This window comes from Nothobranchius furzeri, chromosome 6 (assembly GCF_043380555.1).
Source record: "Nothobranchius furzeri strain GRZ-AD chromosome 6, NfurGRZ-RIMD1, whole genome shotgun sequence".
Lineage (NCBI taxonomy): Eukaryota > Metazoa > Chordata > Actinopteri > Cyprinodontiformes > Nothobranchiidae > Nothobranchius > Nothobranchius furzeri.
Window position 1 is genome coordinate 75,011,539 of NC_091746.1, and position 25,206 is coordinate 75,036,744.

General features: G+C 42.7%; 2 protein-coding genes across 3 annotated transcripts in view; both read right to left on the reverse strand.

The window, feature by feature from the left end:
• arrdc1b (arrestin domain containing 1b) overlaps positions 1 to 5,527 on the reverse strand; it is a 67,952-nt gene extending 62,425 nt beyond the window's left edge. The window contains exon 1 of one of the 2 annotated variants that reach the window (XM_070552560.1): positions 5,323 to 5,527. In XM_070552560.1, the coding sequence (XP_070408661.1) occupies positions 5,323 to 5,440 (118 nt within the window). In that variant the 5' untranslated portion in view covers positions 5,441 to 5,527. The remainder of the gene's footprint in view (positions 1 to 5,322) is intronic. The other variant, XM_015943495.3, reaches the window with a different exon arrangement.
• A 5,018-nt stretch (positions 5,528 to 10,545) lies between these two features.
• LOC107375127 (glutamine synthetase) lies at positions 10,546 to 17,035 on the reverse strand. The gene is made up of 7 exons (XM_015943498.3): positions 16,788 to 17,035; positions 15,854 to 16,025; positions 14,633 to 14,794; positions 14,407 to 14,553; positions 11,894 to 12,021; positions 11,619 to 11,818; positions 10,546 to 11,457 (listed from the first exon to the last, which is right to left on the reverse strand). The coding sequence occupies exons 2-7, from the start codon at positions 16,020 to 16,022 to the stop codon at positions 11,154 to 11,156; spliced, it is 1,110 nt and encodes a 369-aa protein (XP_015798984.1). The 5' UTR covers positions 16,023 to 16,025; positions 16,788 to 17,035; the 3' UTR covers positions 10,546 to 11,153.
• Positions 17,036 to 25,206: the final 8,171 nt, after the last annotated feature.

The window sequence follows — 25,206 nt, forward strand, 5'->3', positions numbered from 1 at the left end:
GAAACACAAGCGGATGCTTCTCAGCCTCAGCAGGAATCTGCCTGATGGTGATCTCAAACGCAGTCGTGGCGTTTACGGCCCACGAGCACGCGCTGGAAGTTCAAGGGACCAGGACTCAGAGGATGACTCCATAAGGCTGAAATCTAAAAAGGAGGAGGAGGAGGAGGAGGAGCTGGTATTTTTTCACAAGGTGAACTCTGGAGGTTCTGCAGGGCAGCAGCTGCCAAGACGGACCATAAATCCTCTCGTGGTGTCGGACGCTTCCTGAGAGGACGCGAGGCTTCGTTAATCTGACCAGTTTCATTTTATTTCATCCCAAATTTCAGTTTTCCAGATTTTATTTTTCCGTTAGGACACACCAGACGCTGCTAACGTAGATCTGAGCTGCAGTTCAAACCTCCACCAGCCACAGAGGTGTGTTACCCATCCATCTTCTTAGGAAAACCTTGCTGATGCTAAACTTTGCCCCAAACAAACGTGTTGAGTTTTCTCCGAGAGACGTAAAGCGTGTTTGCCTCTCCGAGCTGCTCCAGAGAAAAGGTTCCAGATCGAGCCACGTTAAACCTCTGAGACTGGAGGTAGGCAGTGGTAAATCCTCACCCCTGCAGGTGTCGTTTCATCTGAAATACGAGTTACTTTTGCCCGTCTGAAGTTACACCCTGAAACAAAAAGCTAGGATTCACTAAGACCCCACCTCCACCAGCCTGAGCTCCACCCATTCATAACCCACAAAGCATCATGGGCCACGATGACGCAACAAATGAGAAGAAGGCGCAGATGCTCCGCCTATGCCCGCTGCAACCAAACGTGCATTCAGCAGCTGCGTCTCAGGCGGTTCAATTGTTGCATTGGGTTTGGCGGTACCGGGAATCGAACCGGTGTACGGTCATGGCAATGCAGCATGCAAGACAGGTGCTCTGTCCACAAACCCACCAACCCGTGTATGAGAAGCATTGCCTAGGATGCTGGCTATTACGTGCCTCCTCGTGGACAGGACGCACGTTTTTTTACGGGCAGTACCCGGGTGTCCCCAATGATCACCCGCCCACCCCCGGGTGAATACCCGCCGTCACAAAGAGGATCTGCAGGGCGCCCCCTCCCCGGTTCGACGATCATCTTATCGGGGTGGGATGCAGAATGAAATAGCGCTTAGGGCACCATGTGGCCGGAGCCGGTCCGCCCCTGGAGGACCAGGATTGGACGCCAGTGCTTTTTAGTATTTGGCCTTTCTGCTTTTATTGGAATAATTCATCAAATCCAGTAAAAACTGTATTTTTGCCCTAATTATATTCTAAAACGTGGATTTTCGCCTAAAATGTAATGACAGTTGCTATTATTTTGAGTCGAACTGACTTTCCACACCCCGATAGCTTCTGTGACTACTAAAAGTCCGGGAAGCTAAAGGCACACTGCGATCTCACACACCGATGCGGGCCTGAAACCAGATCTCAGATTACAGGAAAGGGAAACGGAACGTTAACGCAGCACATCTGTGCTCCTAGCGGCTCCATCTAGCCTCTCTCTGCCTTCTGACTCCCGAGCGTCAGTCTCCTCCACAGATGACAACACCTGCCCCTGCATCCAGCCGGCGTTTAATTCAGGAAACAAAGGTCGGTGTCAGGTACGGTGGAGCCTCAGCTGGGCCACCTGTGCTGCACCTCTCCTGTAACACCATCTGCTGCAGGTCAAGCCTGCACATTATGTCCCACTAACCTCACACCGCCCAGCTACGCTAATGTCATCTGTCAGGTGTTGTCACAGGCGTAAACAAAAGGGGAAGATGTTGTGTTTTTGTGACCGGCTGCTGTCAACAAAGGGCCTGAACTAAAAATCTGAATATGACGGAGTACTGAACTAGAGCCGTTTAAGCTCCGGTTTAGAGAAAACGAGAAGAGAGTTCTGTTTTCAGGGAGTCTGTAGAAGTACTGGAAGATCCAACATTTCTCAGGTAAATCAGTGGAAACACCTCAAAAGGACTCTAAACAGGTGCTGCTTCAGCTAAAGCTTGTTTTGTTTTGTCAGGAGAATCCCACAAGGATCGCTTACAGAATGGTGTCTTTGTTCGGCTCCATCCACCCACCTGAGCCCAACAGAACCGCACGCTACAAGCAGAACATTTTCACGGCGGGTTTCTGAAGGATGCCGGTGCAGCTACTGCTCCCAATCCCAACGTCAGCGCTAGACAGTCCAAGCGAAAGTCCACGTTCTGAGATATAAACTGTATAAGAGGTTTAATGCGGTACCGGGTCCAACAAAATGTTAAAACTGCTACCAGTGGCTTATTGGATCACCATGGTAACCTCAGAGGAACACAAACAAAAAGTAAGTCCTAAACTAGAGACCAGCATTGGTCTAACACTAATCTCACAGGAGCGGGTGGATAAAATGGATCTGCAAGTTCCAGGACCATCAGTCAGACGGAGAACTGAGAACTAAGGAAGATAAAAAGTCTGATACATGGAAACGCTTTACTTCTGATATAAAAACGTGAGTCACTGAAAACCCATGTTTTCATCATTTATTCTGATTATAAACAGTCACTGAACATGAAAATAGTCTCCTACACCTGTCTCCTGCAGTAGCTTCTGGTATAAAACAGACGGTGAAACTCTAGGATCAGAAAATCCTGACGGATCTACATCACACTGTCACTAACATTCATGGATTCGCCCATCTTGACTCACGACGGCGAAGGCTGTTGTTGGTTTAGCGTCCAGGAATCAGCAGAGAACGTCTCAGCTAGTAGAAGCCAACCGTTAGCATTAACAACTCCACCACACAGCAGAAGCTCCACCAGGATAAAACATCAATGTTGCAGAGCAAACAGAGTGGGGTGTACTCGTGTTGCTGTTAGCCAATCAGAGGAGAGATGTCCAAATACCAGGAAATAAGACTCTAGATCCTGTCGTCTGAAGCTACGTTCTCCTCCGGCTGACTTCAGCAGCGTCTTCAAACAGGAGCATCACAGGCAGGGGCGGATTTAGGACTGAAGAAGATCCGGGGCTTAACATACACACACACACGCGTGCACACACACACACACACACACACGTGACACGCACTAGTCAACATCATATATATTTGTCTTGTACCACATAATGTTTAATCTGAACCTACATATTAAGCATTTTCAGGGCAGAGAATTGTTCCTGTTAGTGTTTAGTGTGAGATGATAGTAAATATTCCCTTTCTTTCTCCATCAACTTTACCTGATAGTAAGCTAACTTTAGGCAAACCAGCAGCACAACAAATATTTTCAAATAAGACTCACAAACCTGAGTCAGCACCAGTCTCATCAAAGCTGGGGTTCTGTCGCCGTACTTTTGGTCTAAAAAACGTCCTTATGTCCATCTTCACTCATGCGTTTCAGGCAGAGAGTGTAGAAGAAGCCGGCTGCTGAAGGGCTTCTTCTTCAGTGGTGGAGGCTCAGGCAGGCTGTATACAAACTACTGTCAGCTGCTCCCTCTCTGTTGGACTTTGGTACTGCATGTTACTTCCACGATTTAGATCCGGGGCTTTTCATTGAGCATTCGGGGCTGCAGCCCAAGTAGCCGGGCCTAACGCCGCCCCTGACCACAGGTGTTTACTAACCCAGACACAGACTATTCATTCCCACTAGAGACCACTGCAAATGCATTCAAATACAAGTGAAGGTGACCTTTAAAGGGACTTTACGGACTTTTGAATTTTTATGCTCGCGATTGCCCCCTCAGGCCAAAAGTGTAACAGCAGCTTCAATAGTAGTCTTGTGCACGAGGCGCGCATGCTGTACGTGCACACTCCTTAACGAAAATAACAGCTGAGACAGTCTCTTGTGTGTGTGCGTGTGCGTGTGTGTGTCCCGGAAGACAGAGGACAGGAGAACACGCAGCTAATTAATTAAATAATTTGGTTCTGTACCTTTCTCTACAGCACAGCGACAAAGGTTTATGATGGGTCAGTCCTCCTGCATGCTCAGATCATTCCCTTCCCTTGCTTGAAAAATTGTTCCACAATGAAAGTTGAACCCACATCTTTTTGATCTGTGAATTCAATGCCGTTCGGCGAGTCTCAAATAAAAATTTGGGCATCTTAATGTAAAAAATATACCATTAATGTAAAAAAGAAACTCTAAATAAACTATGTTCACATCCAGCATCAAACCCAGGTCTTCTGCATGAGAGTCAGACATCTTACTAGGTGAGCTACACTCTAGTATCATTCACAGTATCTGTAACATTTATATCCTTGATGACAGCTGAAACAGCGTCAAACCAAAGAACGGTTCGGAGTGAAAATGGCTATTTTGTTGCTAACTTGCAGGAAATATCTAGAAGAAAGTTCTACAGAAAGTAGCTAAGGGTCCTCAGAAATTGTCACTAGGCGTTAGGAACAGCGACAAAGTGGCACTGCCTCTCTCTCTGCTGCTAAAGCTACGGATAGCAAATGCTACGGGCGATGCCTGAGCGTGAACGCGCATGAAGCAGCCTGCTCGACCCGAGCATCTCTCTTTTTCTGTGATTTTACAGAAAAACAGGCAATCACAGTAAAAATGCCAGGGCTCATTCTACAGGACCAGGGCATTGCAGGAGAACGTATGAAGAAGACATTTATTATTTCTATACATGTTTTGGCTGTCACACTTCCATAATGTCCCTTTAATGTCACTCAGTCAGTAAAAAGAAACTATAAACAAATTATATTTATGGAGAGGAAGTGGGTGGTTCTCAGGGTAGAAATAGCTCAAATATGCGTTACCTAGTGTAATGATGTTTGTTGTCATTAAGAGCGATCTGTAAATGTTTGTTCTTCCTGCTTTCTAATAACTTTATATTTTATCTTATTCAATTACTTAAACTAATTAAATTTATCAGTTATGAAGCTTTTGAATAGCCTTCTTACCAAATACTTTACTTTTTGGGTGAATACTTTTTACTTCTACTCAAGTAACATACTAAAGTTACTGAAGTAACTCTGTAGGTATTGTAACGCGTTTAGCATGAAGCCGGAACGTTCCTGGCCAACATTAAATAGATAAAATATTATCTAACACCTGTTGTTCTGTCTCAAGCTTCTGGAGGTTCGGCTGACCGAACCGGCCGAAACGGGACCGTTTCTGTGGCGGAGAGTCGCGTGAAGCGGGCGGAGAGGGGGGTCCACTCCCAGAACCACAACAGTGCGAACCGGATCAGAACAGAACCAGACATTCATCCGTCTGAGTTTTTAGTCCTAATCCAATGAGTCGCATGTGTTCTCATCGCGCCGGAGCAGGCGGAAGACGGAAAACAGCCGTTTCTCTCGCCCTACCTCCGCTCTTGTACACAGAACCGAACCGAACCTTACCTTTGTACTGCAGCGAGGTGCCGGTTCGGATCTTCACGGCTCCGCTCATGGACTCTCCCGGTCCGTAAACCACCTTGTTGTTGGTGAAAGTGATGTTAAATTCCTGAAGCTTCCCCATGTCTCTCCGCTCCGTGACTGCGCTCCGCTGTGCGCGCGCGCGCGGCCTCACCTGCTGCTGCCGCTGCCTCGAGCCCACCCACCTCCGTAGAGGCGTGTGACGTCACCACGTACAGGAAGATTCGTCTTTTTTAATAGTTTTTAAATGGAGAACTAGAAAATGCAACGATGACTACATCTCGACACGAATGTTCAGTGCAACATGTTGAAGATGCAGACACCAGCAGCAACGTCATATAGGGAAACTTTCAGAGACGCGCGAGTTTACAAAGAGAAAAGAAAAGTAGTTATGACAGTTCAAGAAAGGAAACATAGAAATAACTTACACATCACCAGTAGTTTAGTTTTCACTTTTAAACATATTCCAGATGCAGATCACATCTGCTCAATATCTTAATAATTACAACAGTTTGCACTATTCTTGTCAGTTCTGATCCAGTCACGATTTCTACTCATTTTGACTGAAATGAGGCAGACCTTTACAAGATGTCCCTCCCACCACCACTGAAGTCATTTTTTCACTGGAGCCCAATGTCAAGCAACAATACAAAGAGATGGTCCCAACAGATGTGCAGAACAGTCAGGGAGGACAATAACACCTTCAAATGTTAAAAGAGCATCATAAGAATATATCAACAAAACAGGCCATTAAAATTCAAGTTTCAATTCTATTCAATTCAAGTTTATTTATAAAGCGCCAAATCACGACAAGAGTCGTCTCAAGGCACTTCACATAATAAACATTCCAATTCAGGTCAGTTCATTAAGCCAATCAGAAATAATGTTTCCTATATGAGGAACCCAGCAGGTTGCATCGAGTCACTGACTAGTGTCAGTGACTATACAGCAATCCTCATACCAAGCAAGCATGTAGCGACTGTGGAGAGGAAAATCCCCTCCAGAGAATCCTGGCTCAGTATAAGCAGCCATCCTCCATGGCTCACACACACACACACACACACACACACACACACACACACACACACACACACACACACACACACACACGCACGCACGCACGCACGCACGCACACACACACACACACACACACACGCACGCACGCACGCACGCACGCACGCACACACACACACACACACACACACACACCAAGTAATGTTTCTATGGTTACACTGTGATTTCTTAAAGTCACCTGCTTAGGTGGGACTAAAAGCCAGCGCACACAACTCGGCCTTCAGCAGTCAAAGGTCAGTGCAGCTTCCTGTTTTAGGTCTTCGTAGAGACTTGACACTTCCTTTTCCTGAAGAACATCATCTATAATGTATACTGTGGTGCTGAAGGGCTGAAACTACATATAAAGCCAAAATCCAAAGAAACTCTTCAACAGAACAAGTGAAAATGACTGATAACCGACTGAATGATCGGTTTTGGTTACAGGAAAGTTTGAATGACTGCAAGAAAAATGTTTAAAAAGAGGGCGGTGGTCTGAACACTCGTTTACTCGTGTTTTTGTTTAGTTTTATTTGTTGTGATTGTAATTATCGGTATTGTATCTAAATATATTTATCCATAACAGTGTTTAGTTGTGAAATCGACCTGATTAAGATGCACACAAGCGTGTGAAATTCCTTGACATGGAGACAAGCCTTCATGGGATTTCCAGAAATGATGACTGCGAGAGGATGTAGCGTCTCTTCCACAGGACGCAGGGCCGTGAAACGAGAGTCATCCATCCAGGGGGTTCTTGTGGGTTTGATGGCCTGTTGCTGCGTCCTTCTGTCCAGTTTAGCGTGACGTCATAATCCGAGTCGATCCAGGAAAGGGAATCTGTGACGTAAGACTTTAACTGGAACAACATTCCGGTTTTCCTCCAACCTAAAGGGAACTGAATGATTGCACCAGTTCAAGAGAAAAGCACTTTAAGCTATAAAACATTCTTCATTCGTGGAAAGATCCCAGTTTCTGACCTACTTGTTCATAAAATCCCTCGGATGCAAAACACGAGCAGTAAAGCAAACGTAAAAGGATAGAAATAACTACTGGAAACGGTTCGATGTTAATGTTTGTTCTAATATTTACTGATTTATTGTCATTTCCACTGTGATTAATGTAGCACCGTTTTTATCCATCATCTTTTCTCTGGAAAACCGTCTGACTAATGCTACGCCACATGTTGCTGACTGGACTTCCTGTTTGTCGTTGAACTTCCTCTCATCCTTGTTCAGAGCTGCAGGAAACTGATGGTGCATCCACAAACGTTTCTCAGCCGTGAATTTTCCACCTTTGGTTTCTCCATCGTAGTTTTGTGTTACTGTCGGTGAAAAAAGCAACAGAACGGACAGAAAACTAGCCTCCTTCCCCCATTTTCTGCTTTGTCACCTGATCAGCCTCCTGATAATCTTGGTAAACGTGTTTCCATGGTGACGGACAAAAACACCACTGTTGCCAAGTGACTGCCTGTATCCGTGGAGATCTGGTACTCTGTGTCATCAGCTGGGACTCGGGAGTTCTGCGTTTTATTTGTTGTGTTGTTTGTTTTGTTTACTTGCTCGTTTCAGAACGTTCCCCTCCCAGCGGCCGGAGCCACATTGATGCCGCAAGGCTGCAAGGTGGAGGATCCTACGTCATTCGGGAATGGGATAAGATCCTGAAGCTAAAGGTCAGGAATGCCATGCATCACGCTGACGTCAGTCAGATCTGAAAGCACCATAAATGGATGACATCATTAATTCACTGATTTCTTATCAGATTACTCAGGAGTGATCTTTGACCTTTTAGCACTTAATGGTTTCTACACACAACAATCCATTTTACACGTTACAGTTTTACAGGTGGGCCTAATAGTTGAATGTGTTGTTCTCTCACTGATTACTCACCATGAGGTCACCTGCAGCAAAGAGCGTGCTGGGTAAATACCACCATCTAGTGGACAACTGAGGATTTACAGACTAGAATGCTGCAGAATTCTTTTCATATCTCCTACTTACTCTAAAAATGTAAACGTCAGCGATAAATTTAAACTGGGCCTGGGTTTAGTCAATTTGTTCAACCCTCAAAAACAGGTGAAGAACAAACGTGAGCATCACCTGCAGTGAATGAACACTTGTTAATTGCACCTTTAAATATAGCTGAATAGCTGGCTATGCATCAATTAGCTGTCTTTAATGGTCTTCCCAACCAGAGTCAATCATTAACTTCTAAACATTTCATTAAAACGTATCAAGTTGTTCACCAGGAAAAATGTTGCCAACAGAAAAAGTTTAAAACCAAACATTTAAACAAAGATCTCACCTGGTTTGTGTCGCGTACGTCACGGCAATGGCTCTCAGCTTCTCGTGCACCAAATCTCTGGCTTAGCTTTGGTAAAGCTGACAGTACTATAGCCGTTTTGTTGTGACTAATGATTGGCAGCCATCTTGAATAACGTGTTTTGCACTGGCTGACTACAAGGGGGCATTAATTCAAGTTCCTCACGTTGGAGAGGTTACATCTCCAATCTGGTCCGGGAACGCCTTGGGGTCCTGCCGGAGGAGCTGGTGGAGGTGGCCGGGGAGAGGACGGTCTGGAGCTCCCTAGTTGATATTCAATTTTTTTCCCAAGTTTATTTATATAGCGCCAAATCACGACAAGAGTCGTCTCAAGGCACTTCACATGATAAACATTCCAATTCAGGTCAGGTCATTAAGCCAATCAGAAATAATGTTTCCTATATAAGGAACCCAGCAACTTGCATCAAGTCACTGATGCTGCCCCTGCGACCCAGACCCGGATAAGCGGAGCAAGACGACGACGACGAGCAAGGATGCTAGGCCATTCTTTCCTCTACAGTGGCTCCAAATAGGGAGCCTAAGTCAGTTCCGCATCACGGGTCCCCAGAAGAAGGACAAAATGAATGCAAGTGAACGGGCTAAAACGCTATTTTCTAATCCGCTTTGCTTTACGCCCTGCATCACACATATGTTGTACTGCAATTTAAACGAAAATTAATGACGGGTGTTTTGACCACGCCAGTCCCAATCTAAAGAAAAATTAAGAACGATCAATAAAAACAAATAAAACATAAAAGCATACAATGCTAAGTTAACACACGGTAAAACAACAGCAATATCAATCAGTTTGAAAAAGCCTGTGTAAATAAAAATGTCTTCAGATGTTTTTAAAACATTCTCCGAGGTGCTCTGAATGTTTCAGGGAGTGTGTTCCACAGGCGTGGGGCTGCAGCTCGAAAGGCTCGAGCTCCCATGCTAGAAGTTTTGTCCTGGGCTGTTGCAGGAATTGAGAATTTCTAGAGCGAAGATTTCTTGAGGTGATGTGGATAGTAAGGAGCTCTTTACGATAAATAGGAGCATTTCCATGGATACACCGATAGGTAAGGAGACCTTATTTGTATTTAATTCTATAGGGGATTGGTAACCAATGAAGAGACTTCAGTACAGGTGTGATGTGGTCATCCTTGTGACCCCTCGTCACAATCCTGGCAGCACAGTTCTGGATGCGCTGAAGTTTCTGTAGGCATCCACTAGAGATTCCAGTAAGTAAAGAACTGCAGTGGTCTAACCTAGACGAAGCAAAGGCGTGGATCAACCTCTCAGCATCTGCTGGGGTAAGAAACGGGCGAAGTCTTGCATGTTTTTAAGATGGAAAAATGATACTTAAGGAGACAAACACGATTTTCAAGTGATAAATGTTGGTCCAGTTTGATCCCGAGACTAGTGATGGACCTAAAAAACCTAAAATACTGTGTGTGTGTTTGTCATGTTTGGAGTGACAAACATGGCGGAGGAGGGGTGTGCTGCGTGCTTCGGTCACCTCGCTTTCTGATTGGCTACACATCACTTTCAACAGGCAGCGTGTTTGTTCTTCCTCAACATCGGATAAAAACAACCCCACACGTTGAATTTCCCGGATTCAGACTGAAAATCCTCATTATTTATAGTTTACACTGTAAAAAGTCACACAGAACCCGTGGTTAAAATAATCATAAACAGAATAAATACAGCTGGTTTCAGGAGAAAGAAGGGGCGTGATATCTCGGGATATTCTTGAAAAATCTTACTTTCCATGTTTTTGTTTCAGAAAATAGTACTTTTAACTTTCACCACCACATCCGTCGACATTTTCCTCAACGTTTGGATTCGACAAATAGATCGTTTTTAATAGTTTTTAATGTTAAAAGCAACATTTCAAAACCACTTTTAAAGGTTCCAGTAAAATAAAATGTCTTTACAACCAGCTCTGCAGTGAGACAGTTTAATATAACTTAACAAACAACTTTGTGGTACAAAAAACAAACCAGCCAAAAAAAAAAATACAAAAAACTAAAACTAAATAAAAGCTGATAAATTCAACTATTTTCCCCTTCATTTTCTTTCTTTTTAAAGACATTCTTGATGCTGTCTGAGGAGCTCAGCACTAAAACGTAATAATCATTATTGTGTTTATAAAAACCCACTAAAGGTAAACTTACAGGTGAATCTGTTCACGCTACCACGAATGACCAATGGGAACAAACAAAACCGCTCTGTGGTGCAGAACGCTCAGCAGCAGTGTTGCGGCATTAACGGACTTCAGAATAAAGGCTTCTTTTATTGTATTTGTTTGGAGTTATTTCCTAACATCTGGAACGTTTGGGTGTGTTTTCTGATTATTTCAATCAAACGATGTTTCTCTTGGTGGCTGTTTTGGATTTTCTGCTTAATATAAATGTGTTTTTAATTCACCATAAAGAATTAGTGGTTTAAACTGTTGTTTTCTTCTAATTGTTTTCTTCTTCTGAATGAAGCAAGCATGTTTGTGCGATGGCCTTTGTCACAGCGTACGGGTCACAGTTGGCCGCTGGCCGCCGATCCTCAAAGTAACCCTTCCCATCCTTTCCCACCTGCCGAGGGATGCGGATGCTGGCTCCTCGGTTAGCCACGCCGGCGGAGAAGTCATGGATGTTGGCGGTTTCGTGCAGACCTGTGAGGCGTCTTGCGTTATCTGATCCGCCACGAGGATCGTACTGAGAAATGTGTTCTTTGTGTTTTTTGCTCAGTTTCTCAATGGCCTTCTCAATGTATCTGCACCAGGAAACAGGAAACAGCTTGTGTTATTATTTTTCAGAGAGGCTTTGGAGTTTTTATGAAATGGGAACAGGAAAAGTGCAAACAAATGCATCAAAGTGCTGCTTTTCCAACCCTCTGACCGGAGGGATGTTCTGGAAGGATGAACGTCTACTCACTGCAGTCCTTGGTCTTCCCTCATCTGCTTGGTGCTGACGTTGGTGTGGCACCCAGCACCATTCCAGTTGCCTGCCATTGGCTTAGGGTCCAATGTGGCTACCACACCAAAGTCTTCACACACACGATGTAGCAGGAAACGTGAGACCCACAGATGGTCGCCCATCTCGATCCCCTCACAGGGACCGACCTGGAACTCCCACTGCAGAGACACGAAGGCAAACGTAAGAGGAGGAAGACCAGTTTGACCGTCTCCACCGTGCAGGAATCCAACTACCTGAGATGGCATGACTTCAGCGTTGGTGCCGTAGATTTTCACCCCGGCGTAAAGGCAGGCCTTGTAATGGCACTCTACAATGTCCCGCCCATAGGCGCAGTTCGCTCCCACGCTGCAGTAATAAGGGCCTGGGTGGAGGTTTAAACAGTAAGTCACGACAAACCTCAGCACAGGGGATTATGCTAAGCTACGTTTTACAAATGCTCATCATAAAGTATTTGTTTTCAACAGAGAACAACAAACTATTCAACTCTTTAGATAAGTTCAGGAACAAAAACATTTATTTTGGTTTCTAATTTGACTTACGAGATCTTCGTAACTACCTCTACCTTTCTTACAGGATTAGTACTAGGGATGAGCCGGATACTCGTTTCAGACGAGTATCCGGTACGGATAAAGCATTTTTGACGAGCATGAAAAGAGTAAAACTCGTAAATATCTGTAATCGTGCTGAAGGAAAATCCTCATTGGGTAACTGACTGTCTTCACGCTCTGTGATTGGCCGGGTGGGCGAGGGCCCTCACGGTCTCTGTCGCTGCCTGCTGTAGACACAACAGAGCAGTGATGGGAATAACGCCGTTTAAAATAACTTCGTTACTAAAAAAAAATATGTTTTTCAGTAATGAGCAATCTAATTAATTACCGTCTTCTTTTAACAAAACGTGGTTTCTGTTACTGATAAGGAAATGCGTGCGTTAAGCAGCGTGGTGTGTTGAAGCTGTCATCAGCTGATCAGGAGCTAAAGAGGCAGATGTTTCCATCCAAGAGCATCACGGCCGTGAAGAACGAGGAAGATGTGATGAATATCTACGGCTGCAGGTGTGGATCTGCAGCCGTGACCTTCTTAGCGTGACAGCGGGACGTCCCGAAGGTCCGCTCACCTGTTCACCGCTCAGACGTCCTGATCTTCTACCTTCCCAGATCATCCAGCTGTAACCTGTTTCTGATCATGTCTTTAGTCCCGCTGTAACACTGATGCATCAGTCTCAGACGTCATGGAGCTCAGGTGTTATTAGGACTACCTGTGTGTGTTCACCACCCAGCTTCAGCTCTTCTGTGGTTGGGTCTGACCCAAGTTAGTAAATGTAAGTCCTCCATCAGGCTTGTGCCTCTTCTAGTGTCATTTTAAAGGTTTTATTTATTTATTTAACCGTTACTAGATTAGCAGCAACAGAAATGCTGCTAAAAACACACAATTATGTGAAGCTGGAAAAATTAAAATACTGTACAAAATTACATTCATTTCTGTAATTTAACTAGACTGGGAGACCATTTAAAGGCTCGGGAACCTTTACAGGTGTTTCTATTTGTAATTTTAAATGTTAGCTGATTGGGGTCTTGTTAAATATCAGACAGTGACCTTTTAATAGTCTAGATTAGTGTAATGTTCCTGTTAGTAGTTACTCCTGTTAAGTGCTTATTTATTTAAATTATTCAGGTTTATAAAAAACATTTGGACATACATTTTATCATGTTCCAGTCATTGGTCATTTATATTTCACTATTGTAGTACTTTATAGTAAATTAAATTCAATTAACCCATTTTTCTTGCATTCTTTAATGAAAAAGAAACTAAGTAGTTACTTTACTTGGTAATTAGTTACTTTTATAATCTCGTAACTTGGTAAGTAACTGAGTTACTTTTTTGACAAAGTAATTAGTAACTATAACTAATTACTTTTTAAAAGTAACATTCCCAACACTGGTTCTGAGTACTCGTCGATACCAATTACTGATACCTATACTTCTACCATACAAAAAAATCCAATTTTATTTTCTTCTCTGCTTTCAACAGGAAAAGACTATGAGGTGGATAAAAAATAAAATATATTAATAGAAATGATCACTAAACTAAAATATTAGATAAACAGAAATGACAAGTTACAGTGAAGCCACTTTCAAGCAGCTGCATTGCCTGGCATCGGTTAACTTTTACCGGTACCGATACTGGTACTGGATGCACCAATATCAATACCGACACTGGTATTGGTTTTGCCATCGGTGCATCCCTAATTCACACTCTTCTGGTGACACTCTGACTGAGGTCAGGCAAGTCAGAAGGAAGCGTCGTTTCAAAGGACACAACAGCAGAATGACCAGCAAACCGGCAACCCTCCAATAAGAGGACAACTCTCCTGAGTTACTGCTGCCCTCTATGGGGGAATATAAGTACTGCATGTGGACATGATGAAAACGTTTAAATGCGTTTCTTTGTTTTTGAGTGTACATCATAAACAGACTTTCTTGCCAAAAGGGAAATACATAAAAAGGTCAACATTTACCGCTAGAAAACAAATCCTACATATAATAAAATTCTACTTATTTCAAACCAACATGAATGATTTTTTGGGGGTTTGTAAATTTTTGCCAGCTTCAGTAAATTAGAGGGCCAGAGATAACTCTGCTGTTTATGCTCTGCAGCAGAACCAGATGCTAAATAGGAATTTCATTTTATTATGTTTATAATAAACTATTACCTACAGAAAATGAAATGTGAATTACCTCTGACTCACCTTGAGGTAATGGGAATCCGTTCGCCGGCCAGCCGAATGGATGTCCATCTGTTCCCAGGAGTGTGTATTCCTGCTCCATACCAAACCACAGGCTGTGCTCTTTGGCCTTCTCCATCACCCTGTTACAGCTGTTACGGTGGTTTGTTTCTGAAGAGCAGACACAAAATCCAGCTCAGCTCAAATCCCCCTCACCCAGACCTCAAACCCAAATGGAGCAGAAACCTACCAGCAGGTAGGCGGTTGTATTTCAGGACCTCACAGAGGACCAGCTTGTTCGGGTCGAGGGTGAACGGATCCCTGAACATGCACACAGGAACCAGGTACATGTCACTGTTGGAGCCTTCGGCCTGGTAGGTGCTCGATCCATCAAAGTTCCACTCCGGAATATCTGTGAGTTAAAGGAACCCGCAGATCAGTCAGAACAGAACTGGATCTGCGTCGCAGCTTCAGAGGAGCACAGATCCTGGTCCTGTTGCTGATAGCAGGCTGACATTTAGTTTCAACACAAAGAAACAACCGTTAAGGGGTTCTAGAATTAAAAACAACAAAGAACGTTGGAGCACATGTGTAACACTGCAGGATGTCCTGGGGATATCCAGACTTTGAATAAATGCCAGATAGATCAGAAGAAGATGTCTATGAAGTTATCAGGATGGTGAACAAGGCGGTACAGAGGTACTAGCTTCAGGCAGCATCATAGAGCCATCGGGGTCAACCGGTCAATCAGCACACAGCTCATTCATTATTTAGGTCTTTATTATGTGGTTGTGTTTGACCATTCGTCAGGATCAAAAAGATTCATGTGTTACATAGAGGCCAAAAGGATTATAAAAAATGCCCTCTGCTCTCTTTAAACTTGATTTTGTCCAAATGAGACGTATTGTATGGTGTGACATTAGGGTCAAATGTCTGCTTCTCAATGGCCAGCACCAGCTGCTCAGTTATCAGTGCTGGCCAATCATTAATCAGATCAGTTTCTAGTTTTAGAGTAGATAAAGTCTCCTGCTACAAGGACGTGTCCACCGATGGATGTACAATATATTTAATTTTGGTCCTAATATTGAGCCTTATTTTACAGTTTGAAACTAAAGATTTGTTTCCAATGGTTCACCTTAGCTCTCACTGATTCTCCGAGAGACCTGCTTCAGTTTGTACTTTTTATTTATTTATTTATTATTAGCTTTCCTGAAACCTCTGAAAACCATAATAGATTCTAAGTTAGTAACCAACCAACCATCTCTGAATTTAACACATCAATTTTTATTTAAGGTGGAACAAAGCTAAATAACACTTAAACTTATTGTCCTTCGACTAAATTGTTTGTAAAAAATTAATTTAATCTAGTTTTTCTTTTTTTTTTAATTCTTTAGGTTTATTAGGACATTTGCAATTTCGGTTTAAAAAACTCAGCATATGCATATAAACACATGAAGAGGGTTTCTTTTACCATCTATGCTCCGTGGTTCTGTATCCAGAGTTCTGGTCTTGTTCCGGAGCCCCTCTCCGGTGCCGTCGACCCAGATGTATGTGACCTGGCACTTGCCCCCCTGAGGCAGGCTCATGTACTGCTGACGGACGGCCTTGTTGAGGCCTGAGCTGATGGATAACGACGCCATGTTCTGTATCCAGAGAAGATCAGACACTTTACATCATCTCGTGTGATTTTTACACACCTTTTCTGCTCAACGTTCACTCCATCTGACCTCAACTCCTACCTCTAGAGAGTAGAACAACCCAGAAACAGAAACCGTTTATGATGCTTCGTGTTTTAATCACATATAAATAAAATAAACAGAAATATAATGTTCATTTAGCAAATATTTGCATCAATGATTAAACTTACTAACAGCTAATGAGGAAAAATAATTCCACAAACTTCTTTTAGTTAATTGACTTTGGTAATGGGTCTGGCATTCTCTTAAACCAGAATTTTGAGGGTTGCATTTTGTCTAAAATTACTGAAAGCAAAACCGTGAGAGGCTGAAAATATAATTACATTTAATTAAGCAGGTAAAACATAAATGTTATTTAATCAATTATTATTATCTCTACATTTTTGTTTACTGTCAAAGTAAACTGGCCAACCCTTAAAAAGCAATGAGAATGTTTTTTCTCTAATAAAAACGACTTAGTTTTTGAGTTCTGTTATCATTTTATTAAGAATTTTTATTTATTTATTCGTTTTTTTTTTTTTACATTAAACTCAAAAGAACCTAATAACCAAAAACCAGTAAAGAATGACCAGAAAAACCAACAGCGTTCATGGCTTAATAAACATAAACACATCCTTATAAAGTACAGTTTATAAATGCCAATTTAAAGGCTTTTTTATTATTATTATATTAAATTTTAGAATGAAATAAAGTTTAAAAGTGACTCACGGAGCTACAGAAGCCGTCGGGGCCGTCAGGTCTGAACTGGTTACGATTTGAAGACTGACAAGTTTAAACTGGTTTGTGGTATTTAAGAATGTAAACGATGACATAGACACACGCATCACTGACGTCGTTTGGCATTTGGAAGACCGTAGGAGTGGTTACTGGCATTTTGATTTGTTTCCATCACAAACCTTGTGTTGTTTCCTTCTGAACAGACCAGGAAAAACGTGTCGAGCAGTTCAGCCGAGAAACAAAATCAAAGTTTACCCTGAAGCTAATCCTGATCTTAGTCGTATGTTTCACACATATAAATAAATGATAAGTGACTAAAGCGCTGAGGTAAATGATGCTAAAGCCCCGTGAGAGCTGATAAATGAGCACCCACCTGCTGCAGAGGCCTGCTGCTGACCGACTGGCTGCTGTTTGCTGAGTCTTGAAGCTCACTGAACACAATTAGAGCCAGAAGCTGCTTGGATGTTCACTTTCCGTCAGATTAGCTGTGAGGAAAGTAGCAGGCGGGCACAAACTCAACGAGTCAGACAGAAAGCGGATCAGTCACATGGTACAGTGAACAGATAGGCCTTAACAACCCAACTAATGCTCTAAAATAAAAATGTGACTTTTAAAAAGGGATTTAAGTTTTATATGAACTAATGCACTTTGACTGCTGAAGCTTACGGTAATAGCCAAATGCCCTTGTTTATTTACCTGTATTATTGTTTCCTATTCACTAAGTGTATGTGCTACCTTGTCGAGTACATTTTCCCACTGCGGGATCAACAAAGTCTATTCTATTCTATTCTGTCCTAAAGTTCTATCAGTGGGACGTCATTTAGGGAACAGGAAGTAGATGGAGGGGTCATAGACTTGCTGGTGAAGGTTTTCAGTCACCCAAGTCATGGTAATCCAAAGGGAATGAAGGCAACCGGGTTCCTTTGGTTTCTTCAAGATGTTTTGCTTCTCATTTGAGGAGCTGTGTCAATTCTGACTGGAATATTTCACTATAACAAGACAATTTTGTATTATATTTAAATTTTCTAAAAAGAACCCATCTTGACTTCGAGTTTCACTGACACGTTTGATTATTTTATATTTTTATAAGTGATTTTTATTGTTTCTCAACCAACACCAACATGTAAAGCTAAATAAATGTCCTTCTCATCTTCTCTCAGAGCATGCTAGCGTGTTGTTAGTACATCTGCTGAAATGAAGGAATGTCTGTAATTAAAAAAAGAAGAAAACACTGATGAATATTTCTCATATCTGAAGAGCAATGGAACCTGAAAGTATTTTAAAACTATTTTCTGAACAGGAAACACACCTTGTTTATTTTTAAATGTACCCTTTTTCAGGGTGTGTTCCTATGCTCACTGGGTTCAGATATGGATATGCAGCATCAGCAAAATTGTTATTTGACACCTGAAGACGTTCTGTAGAAAGATCTGACGGTTTATCAAAAGTAAAACCAAAAGTGGGCCGACGCTTCATTTGGTATTCAGCTAATTACGAGTCAGAGTCTTTATTCCATTCCATTTTATTTATAAAGCACATTTCTACATGGCCAACCAAAGTGCTGCACAGTAAAAGAGCATAAAAATCAGCACACGGGAAGAAAGTAATAAAAGTAGAACAGTAACTACTATAAAAAAACAATAAAAATAAAACAGAGACATAGTACAAGGCTAGCTAGGCTGAAGTAAAAGCCAAGGAATAAAAATGAGCCTTCAGGCGTGATTTTAAATGGGGGGGGGGGGGGGGGGGGTTCTCACTGCTACAGGGAGTTGGTTCCAGACACGAGGCGCACAGATTGAAAACGCTCGTTCTCCTCGTGTCCTCACCCGAACACTCGGGACCTGTAACAGGCAGTGGTCTGCTGACCGAAGAATTCGACCAGGTACGTAGGGCTGAACCAGCTGAGTCAAGTACAGAGGCGCATAAAGATAGAGAGATTTAAAAACAAGAAGTCAAATTTAAAACTGGATGCGGTAGCGCACCGGGAGCCAGTGTAGCTGAGTCAGAACAGGAGTAATGTGCTCCCTCCTTCTGGTGTACGTCAAAAGGCAGACACCAGACGGTTGCAGGTCCTGTTTCGGGTGAGTCACGGACATGCCGTTCATATAAACTGCTGTAGATGTTGGAATTCTTTTTTTTCCCCACCACTTTGAAATGCTGTTATGAGCAGGTACAAGAAAGGTAGAAACAAAAGAAGCAACAATCCAAAGAAAAAAGTAGGTAAACTTCCAGAACTTAAGAACTGCTGGTGGATCACAAGAAATCCTGGAAGAAAAATGGCTGCGTTTGCGCGCTCGCTCATTCATGTAGCAAGGAGCTGGTCGTTGGTCCAGAGGTGGGTACACCTGGACAGCTCTCCAGGCCTTCACAGGGACACACAGAGACAAAGAATAAGTCACACTTTAGAGTCTCCAATCAACATTTTTGGCCAGTCGGTAAAAAACAGAGACCAAAGAACCCGGAGAAAACCTGTAAAACCCAACAATGCTAACTCCGCACGGAAAGATTGCAGTTAGGATTTAAACCTGTTCAAATGGAAAAAATAAAAATAAAATAAATTAAAAAAATAATAATAATATATAATTATTATTATAATTATGTGTTGTTGTTGTTGTTATCTTGTAATTATGTGTTTAATATCTCCTAATTACGTGTTTAATATCTCATAAAACGTGTTTAAAATCTCGTAATTATGTGTTTAATATCTCGTAATTAAGTGTTAAATATCTCGTAATAACATCTTAATATCTCGTAATTACATGTTTAATATCTTGTAATTACGTGTTTAATATATCTTAATAACGGGAAAGGTTGTGACAGTAAATTGGTGATTATATTGTGTCGTTCTACTCCAAATGAGCGAAGTTTTTGATGTTTAACTTGGGGGAAAAACAGCAGCAGTGCCACAACAAAAAGGAGAAAACTCTAGAACAACAACAGTTTTGAGCAATTTCATTGTAACGAGATATTAAACACCCATTATTATGAAAAGCTTTCCTGTTAAAACAACTTATATATGTAGTTATTGCGAGAAGTTTCTCAGGCTTTAATCACGTTATAATAAAACGTTCTCATTATCTTGAGAAACTGCTCCCTTATGTTTTTCCTTGCACTGATGGCAATAGACCCTGTGCACAATAGCTAACGCTTGTTCCGGCTGATGAACTCCGGAGAACCGTGGTACTTCCTGTCCCCTCCACAGTGACGTCAACATGGACAGTGCATGCTGTGAAGTGTGAACTGTACTTTTCCAGACCCCTTGAGAATTTGCCTAAAATTTCAGTCGATGAAATTTATTGTCAAGTCAAAGTCAAAGTCATTTATTGTCAATTCTACTACATGTGCAAGACATACAGAGAAATGAAATTTAGTTTCAGTACACACAATTCAGAGATTAGACATACATGGGCAAGACACATGACAAGAATTGGTGACTGCGGTCATTCGCAACACGAGTCGTGCTACCTTGATAGATGAAAAGGGAATTACATGAGGATAAGTTGGGAGAGGGAAGATAAGGCATACCAGAGTTACTCCCGACAGGGCGTAGCTGTACTATGCAAAAAAAAAAAACCACCTCAAACATATAAGCACGAACTTCAACATCTACAACATGAGACTCCGAAAGGAAGGGGAAGGGGGGGGGGGGGGGGGGGGCTGGGAGCCTGTTTATCCAGGGCCAGCAGCCATGTGTAGCACTCAGCCAGCTGTATCCACAGGGGGGAGAGACATCTTGGGAGGAGCATAGAGCACATTTCCTGCAGGTTGATGGCCTCGCTATGCAGAAGTCCACAATCTGAAGGCGGGGGGTAGGACGGGTTTCCACAGCATCTGTCTGCATTCCTTCCTTCGTGGGGGTTGTTGTTGTCAGCTTTAAGGCTGCCTTGGTGTCAAAATTGGATAACAAGACTGTGTTTGGGTCAGGCAGAGATAATTTTCCCCTCTGCCTTCAGTCTGTAACTGGTCATTCCAGTCCTTCAGTGAAGCCAATTCGGGTTATTAAAACATCTCCACACCGTCCGGTGACCCTCTCCGAGATGACATCCATTTTGCGCACTAACACCGGTAACGCAGCTAGAACATTGTCCAGCTTACGGTTAACCTCGAGTAACGTCCCAGTCAGTGAGGCATCCGCCCGAACTGTGCTGTCCATGGGTGCGGGTCGCCCTCCAATCGCTCCCGTCTTCCCAATTTTCCGGAAAACCAGATATCCTCACACTCCAATCAGAAGAAATTCAGTGATCAGGCCAAATATCCACATATCTTCGACGTCCTCAATGGACAGCTGAGAGAGACAGATGACCTGGAGTCAGAGAAATATTCGTCTGCGATCGGCCTGTACCCATAATGGGAGTTGTGACAGCAGTGGAGCCTCTAAATAATGCATTATCTGCTACTAAAGTTCTTCATTTCACCAATAAGTTGGTATGAATCACTAGCACTATTCCCATTAGTTCGGAGCGTCTCAGACGTGCTTTGTTGTTATTATCTGGAGTCCTTTACAGAAGTTTAGTGAAACTAGCCAGCGGTGATTTCAGTGACGTCACGGCCATTATTATGTACACAACTTATGCAAGGCAAACTGCACATTTTTATCATATTCTGACATAAATGGATAACAATTATGTAAGTGATTGAGCACAAACACAAAATCAGAGGCATGCTTTTCACTTGTTTCCTAGCAGCTATATCACTTCACTTTCATCAGTTTCGGTCGAGGGGGTAAGGAGAAGGTTGATATATATATATATATATATATATATATATATATATATATATATATATATATGTGTGTGTGTGTGTGTGTGTGTGTGTGTGTGTGTGTGTGTGTATGTGTGTGTGTGTGTGTGTGTATTTGCATATATACACATAAAAACATAAAACCTGGATGCACGCACGCACACACACACACACACACATACTTGTATCTGTATCATAGTGAGGACCCTCCAATGACCTCCATTCATTTTTGGGACTCCACTATGCCAAATCCATTGCCTAACCGATGCTGATTTATTCCTAACTCCGACCTTGACTAAAACTTAATTCACACCACATCTCTAAAACCAACTGGTAAGCTTTGAAAACGTGAGGACCACAAAAATGTCCTTACTTAGAAAAATGTCCTCACATTGTAGGAAAATAGTGAAAATGAGCCTCAGTATGTAGTAAGTACAAGTACACACACACACTCTCACACACACACACACTCTCACACACACACACACACACACACACATGCCAATCAAAGCAAAATTTTACAATTAAAAATCTTAATTCATCCCCTCATTTACCACATATTTTCATTAGCATAATACTAGCTGGAAATAGCTAACATGTTTTTCCTGGGAACCTAGAAATTAGCATTTTTTTTTGCACAGGGTCAATACGCTCCCATAACCCTGAGCCTAACGTGAGAATTTATAATAAAGATCAGCTTACTGAGAATGAAGTCAGAATTTCTACCCATATAGAACTATTATAGATAGATGCTGTCTGTTTTATTCTTGTAAATTTGTTTCTTTTTGTCATTTTCATCTTAGAAAACTGCCTAAAATAACTAAATATTTAAGATGCAAGTTCCAGTTGCTCAGTTCAAAAGATAATTCCAATAAATCTGACTTTTAAACAACAGTTTTTCCCTCCAGCATGAATTCCTGTTGTATTTGATTTTTGTCTTTATGACAAAACTAATGATCTGAGCGTTCACCTTTACAGTTTTGTTATGCTTTCCTCACAAAGCGTCCACTTTTCCTCAGGTCCCTCCCTCCTCGGTTGGGGCTGTACGGCTGGCTGGCTGCCCTCCACACGCCCCGACACACCTGGGCACTGAGGAACAAACACAGCCGGATTTACAGGAAGCCTTCATGATTCAGGAGGAGGAAACATCACTTGATTCTAACAGAACAAAATGTACAGTTTCCTTGTGGATTCTCGCTGCTTTATCAACCCATCTTTAGTCCTTAAGCCATTGTCAGAGCATTGATGGTTACTGGTCTGTATTTGTATAGCACCTTTTTAGGGTTCTACAACCTCCCAAGGTGCTTCACAACACAACCAGTCATTCACCCATTCATTAGCTTATGAGAAATGTGGGCAAAAAGAGGATAAAAGACTTAAAAAAACATCTTTAACAAGTGAATCACCTTTAAAGTTGATTTTGTTAGATCGGAAGGTTGCAGGTTCGAGCCCCGCTCAGTATGTCGCTGACGTTGTGTCCTTGGGCAAGACACTTAACCCATGTTGCCTGCTGGTGGTGGTAGGAGGGACTGGTGGCACCAGTGCTCGGCAGCCTCGCCTCCGTCAGCGTGCCCCAGGGGCAGCTGTGGCTACATTGTAGCTCATCCCCACCAGCGTGTGAATGTGTGTGTGAATGGGCGAATGACTGTGTTGTTAAGCGCCTTGGGGGGTTTCAAGAACTCTAGAAGGCGCTATATCAAATACAGGCCATTTACCATTATAGCAACCTGAGCAGGGTCTGGGTGGGCGTGGCCAGTAACAGCTCATTTGCATTAAAGTGACAGACTAGTCAGGTAAAGCTGCTAACATTGCTTTATGTGAGAGGGATTTAGAGCAAAGAACTTCATAAACATGCTTTACTGGCTAGAAGTCTTATAGCATGTAGTCACAGTAACTCACAAAGTGGAGGGAAAAAGTCTAAATATGAATTATTTGTTTATTTCAAAGGGACAATGCATTTTCATGAACATATGAATTTGGCAGCCCTAATACTTTTCGTCTGCAGTCCCTGGCAGGTTAAAATAATATAAACCTCAAGTTAAGGATGAAAATACGCTTCAAGAATTGCCTACAAAGTTATGAGGTGAATAATAACGGAACAATAATAACCTATTTTCATAATTTTCAAACGTTTTAAGGTTTGAGACTCTTATTGTGAAAGGGGAAGCAAAAACAGCTTCTTGTAATGAAGAAAGTTCCTAATAATTCCGAATAAAAACACCAAAGTTACAATAATATAAAAATACAGAACAAACATGGGACACTTCCTGCATAACCTGTGGAAATATTGAATTTAATTTCTCCAACTCTATGGATTCCTACACAATCCATTATTATTACATCTAATTTAGAAAGTCTTTTCTGCGCATTTCACCATTATTAATGAATATTTCCACTTCTTTCTATTTGCCCAGCATACCGCCTCCCTAGCGTTTCCTCATATTTCTGAAGAGAAAACGGAAACCAAACCGTGTCCTCAGTCTCCAGGTGAGCACTGATCACGTGACACCTGAACAGGTTAACCGACACATCTCCACGTCCGTTCCTGACGCACCTTGAGCGCAGCAGAGGTCCCGCAGCGCGTCTTCTGGGTTTGTCGCTCTGTCTCCGGTGTTGCATCAAGCCGCACACGAGCTCGTGCGCGATCATCACATACAGCAGGAAGATGAGCACAGCGGGATCCATTCATGCTCAGAACCGGCGCGTGCAACTTCTGGCGCACGGATGCGGCATCCTCCCACAGTCTCTCAGAGATGAGGCTCCTCTTCCTCACGGAGGAAGGTCGCGCTGCTGCAGGAGAGAGGGGACCAGAGGATGTTGCCGTAGAGACGCGACCGTTGCTAAGGGCATGATGTCATCATCTCTCCTTCCAGAGGATGAGGAGGCTTTAACTGGATTCCTGAGCTCACATGAAAGCGCCCTCGCGCTCGAACACAGAACCATGAACTGGGCAGGTCTGCAGGAACTCGACTCAAACAGTTTTAAGCATTAGTTTTAATACAGCTATTTGTCATTAATAATGAACGTCTCCTTAAAGCAGTTTCAAACAAAACCAAGTAAAGATCAAACCCACCCAGGAATGTGAAAAACGGCGAGCAGGCACCTGAAAGGCACGGCAGGTTTTTCTGGATTAAGCTGTTCTAGCAAATTTCATTAAAAAAATACACAATTCAAAGGTCCTGCCCCTTTTTAAACCACGCCCACAACACAGGAGACACCAACTATAAAAGCAATGTGTTTTTCACCTTTTTGACCAGTTATTGGAACCATTTTTGCCACAACCCACTAACGTAACGCACCCACGGAACAGCGCTGGGGCCTCCTGACTTCTGACTCCGGTGCTGGTCAGTTCTCCAGACTCTGTCGTCATTGAAAGTTTAAGAGTGAGACACCACTGAGACCTAGATCAGAGATGCAGGACTGGGCTGAAACAGCTCCTATAAGGTCTCTAATGACCTTCTGACTCACAGTGATGCAGGGGATTGTTCTGTTCTGGTCCTGTTGGACCTGACTGCAGCCTTTGACACTGTTGACCATCACCTGCTACTGGAGAGGCTCAGAGACTGGGCAGGCCTATCAGGATCTGCTCTGGAGTGGTTCTCCTCTTATCTCTCTGAGCGCTCCTTTTCTGTGGCCGTCTCCAAGTTTAGGTCCTCCACCACCTCTCTTA

Bases quoted from the DNA above. Each gene is read 5' to 3' on its own strand.
- LOC107375127 (XM_015943498.3), bottom strand. From the start codon at position 16,022: ATGGCGTCGTTATCCATCAGCTCAGGCCTCAACAAGGCCGTCCGTCAG. The intron at 14,795-15,853 runs GTAAAAGAAACC...TTTAACTCACAG, and splicing joins AGAACCACGGAGCATAGATG to ATATTCCGGAGTGGAACTTT. The intron at 11,819-11,893 runs GTAGTTGGATTC...GTGTCTCTGCAG, and splicing joins CTGAAGTCATGCCATCTCAG to TGGGAGTTCCAGGTCGGTCC.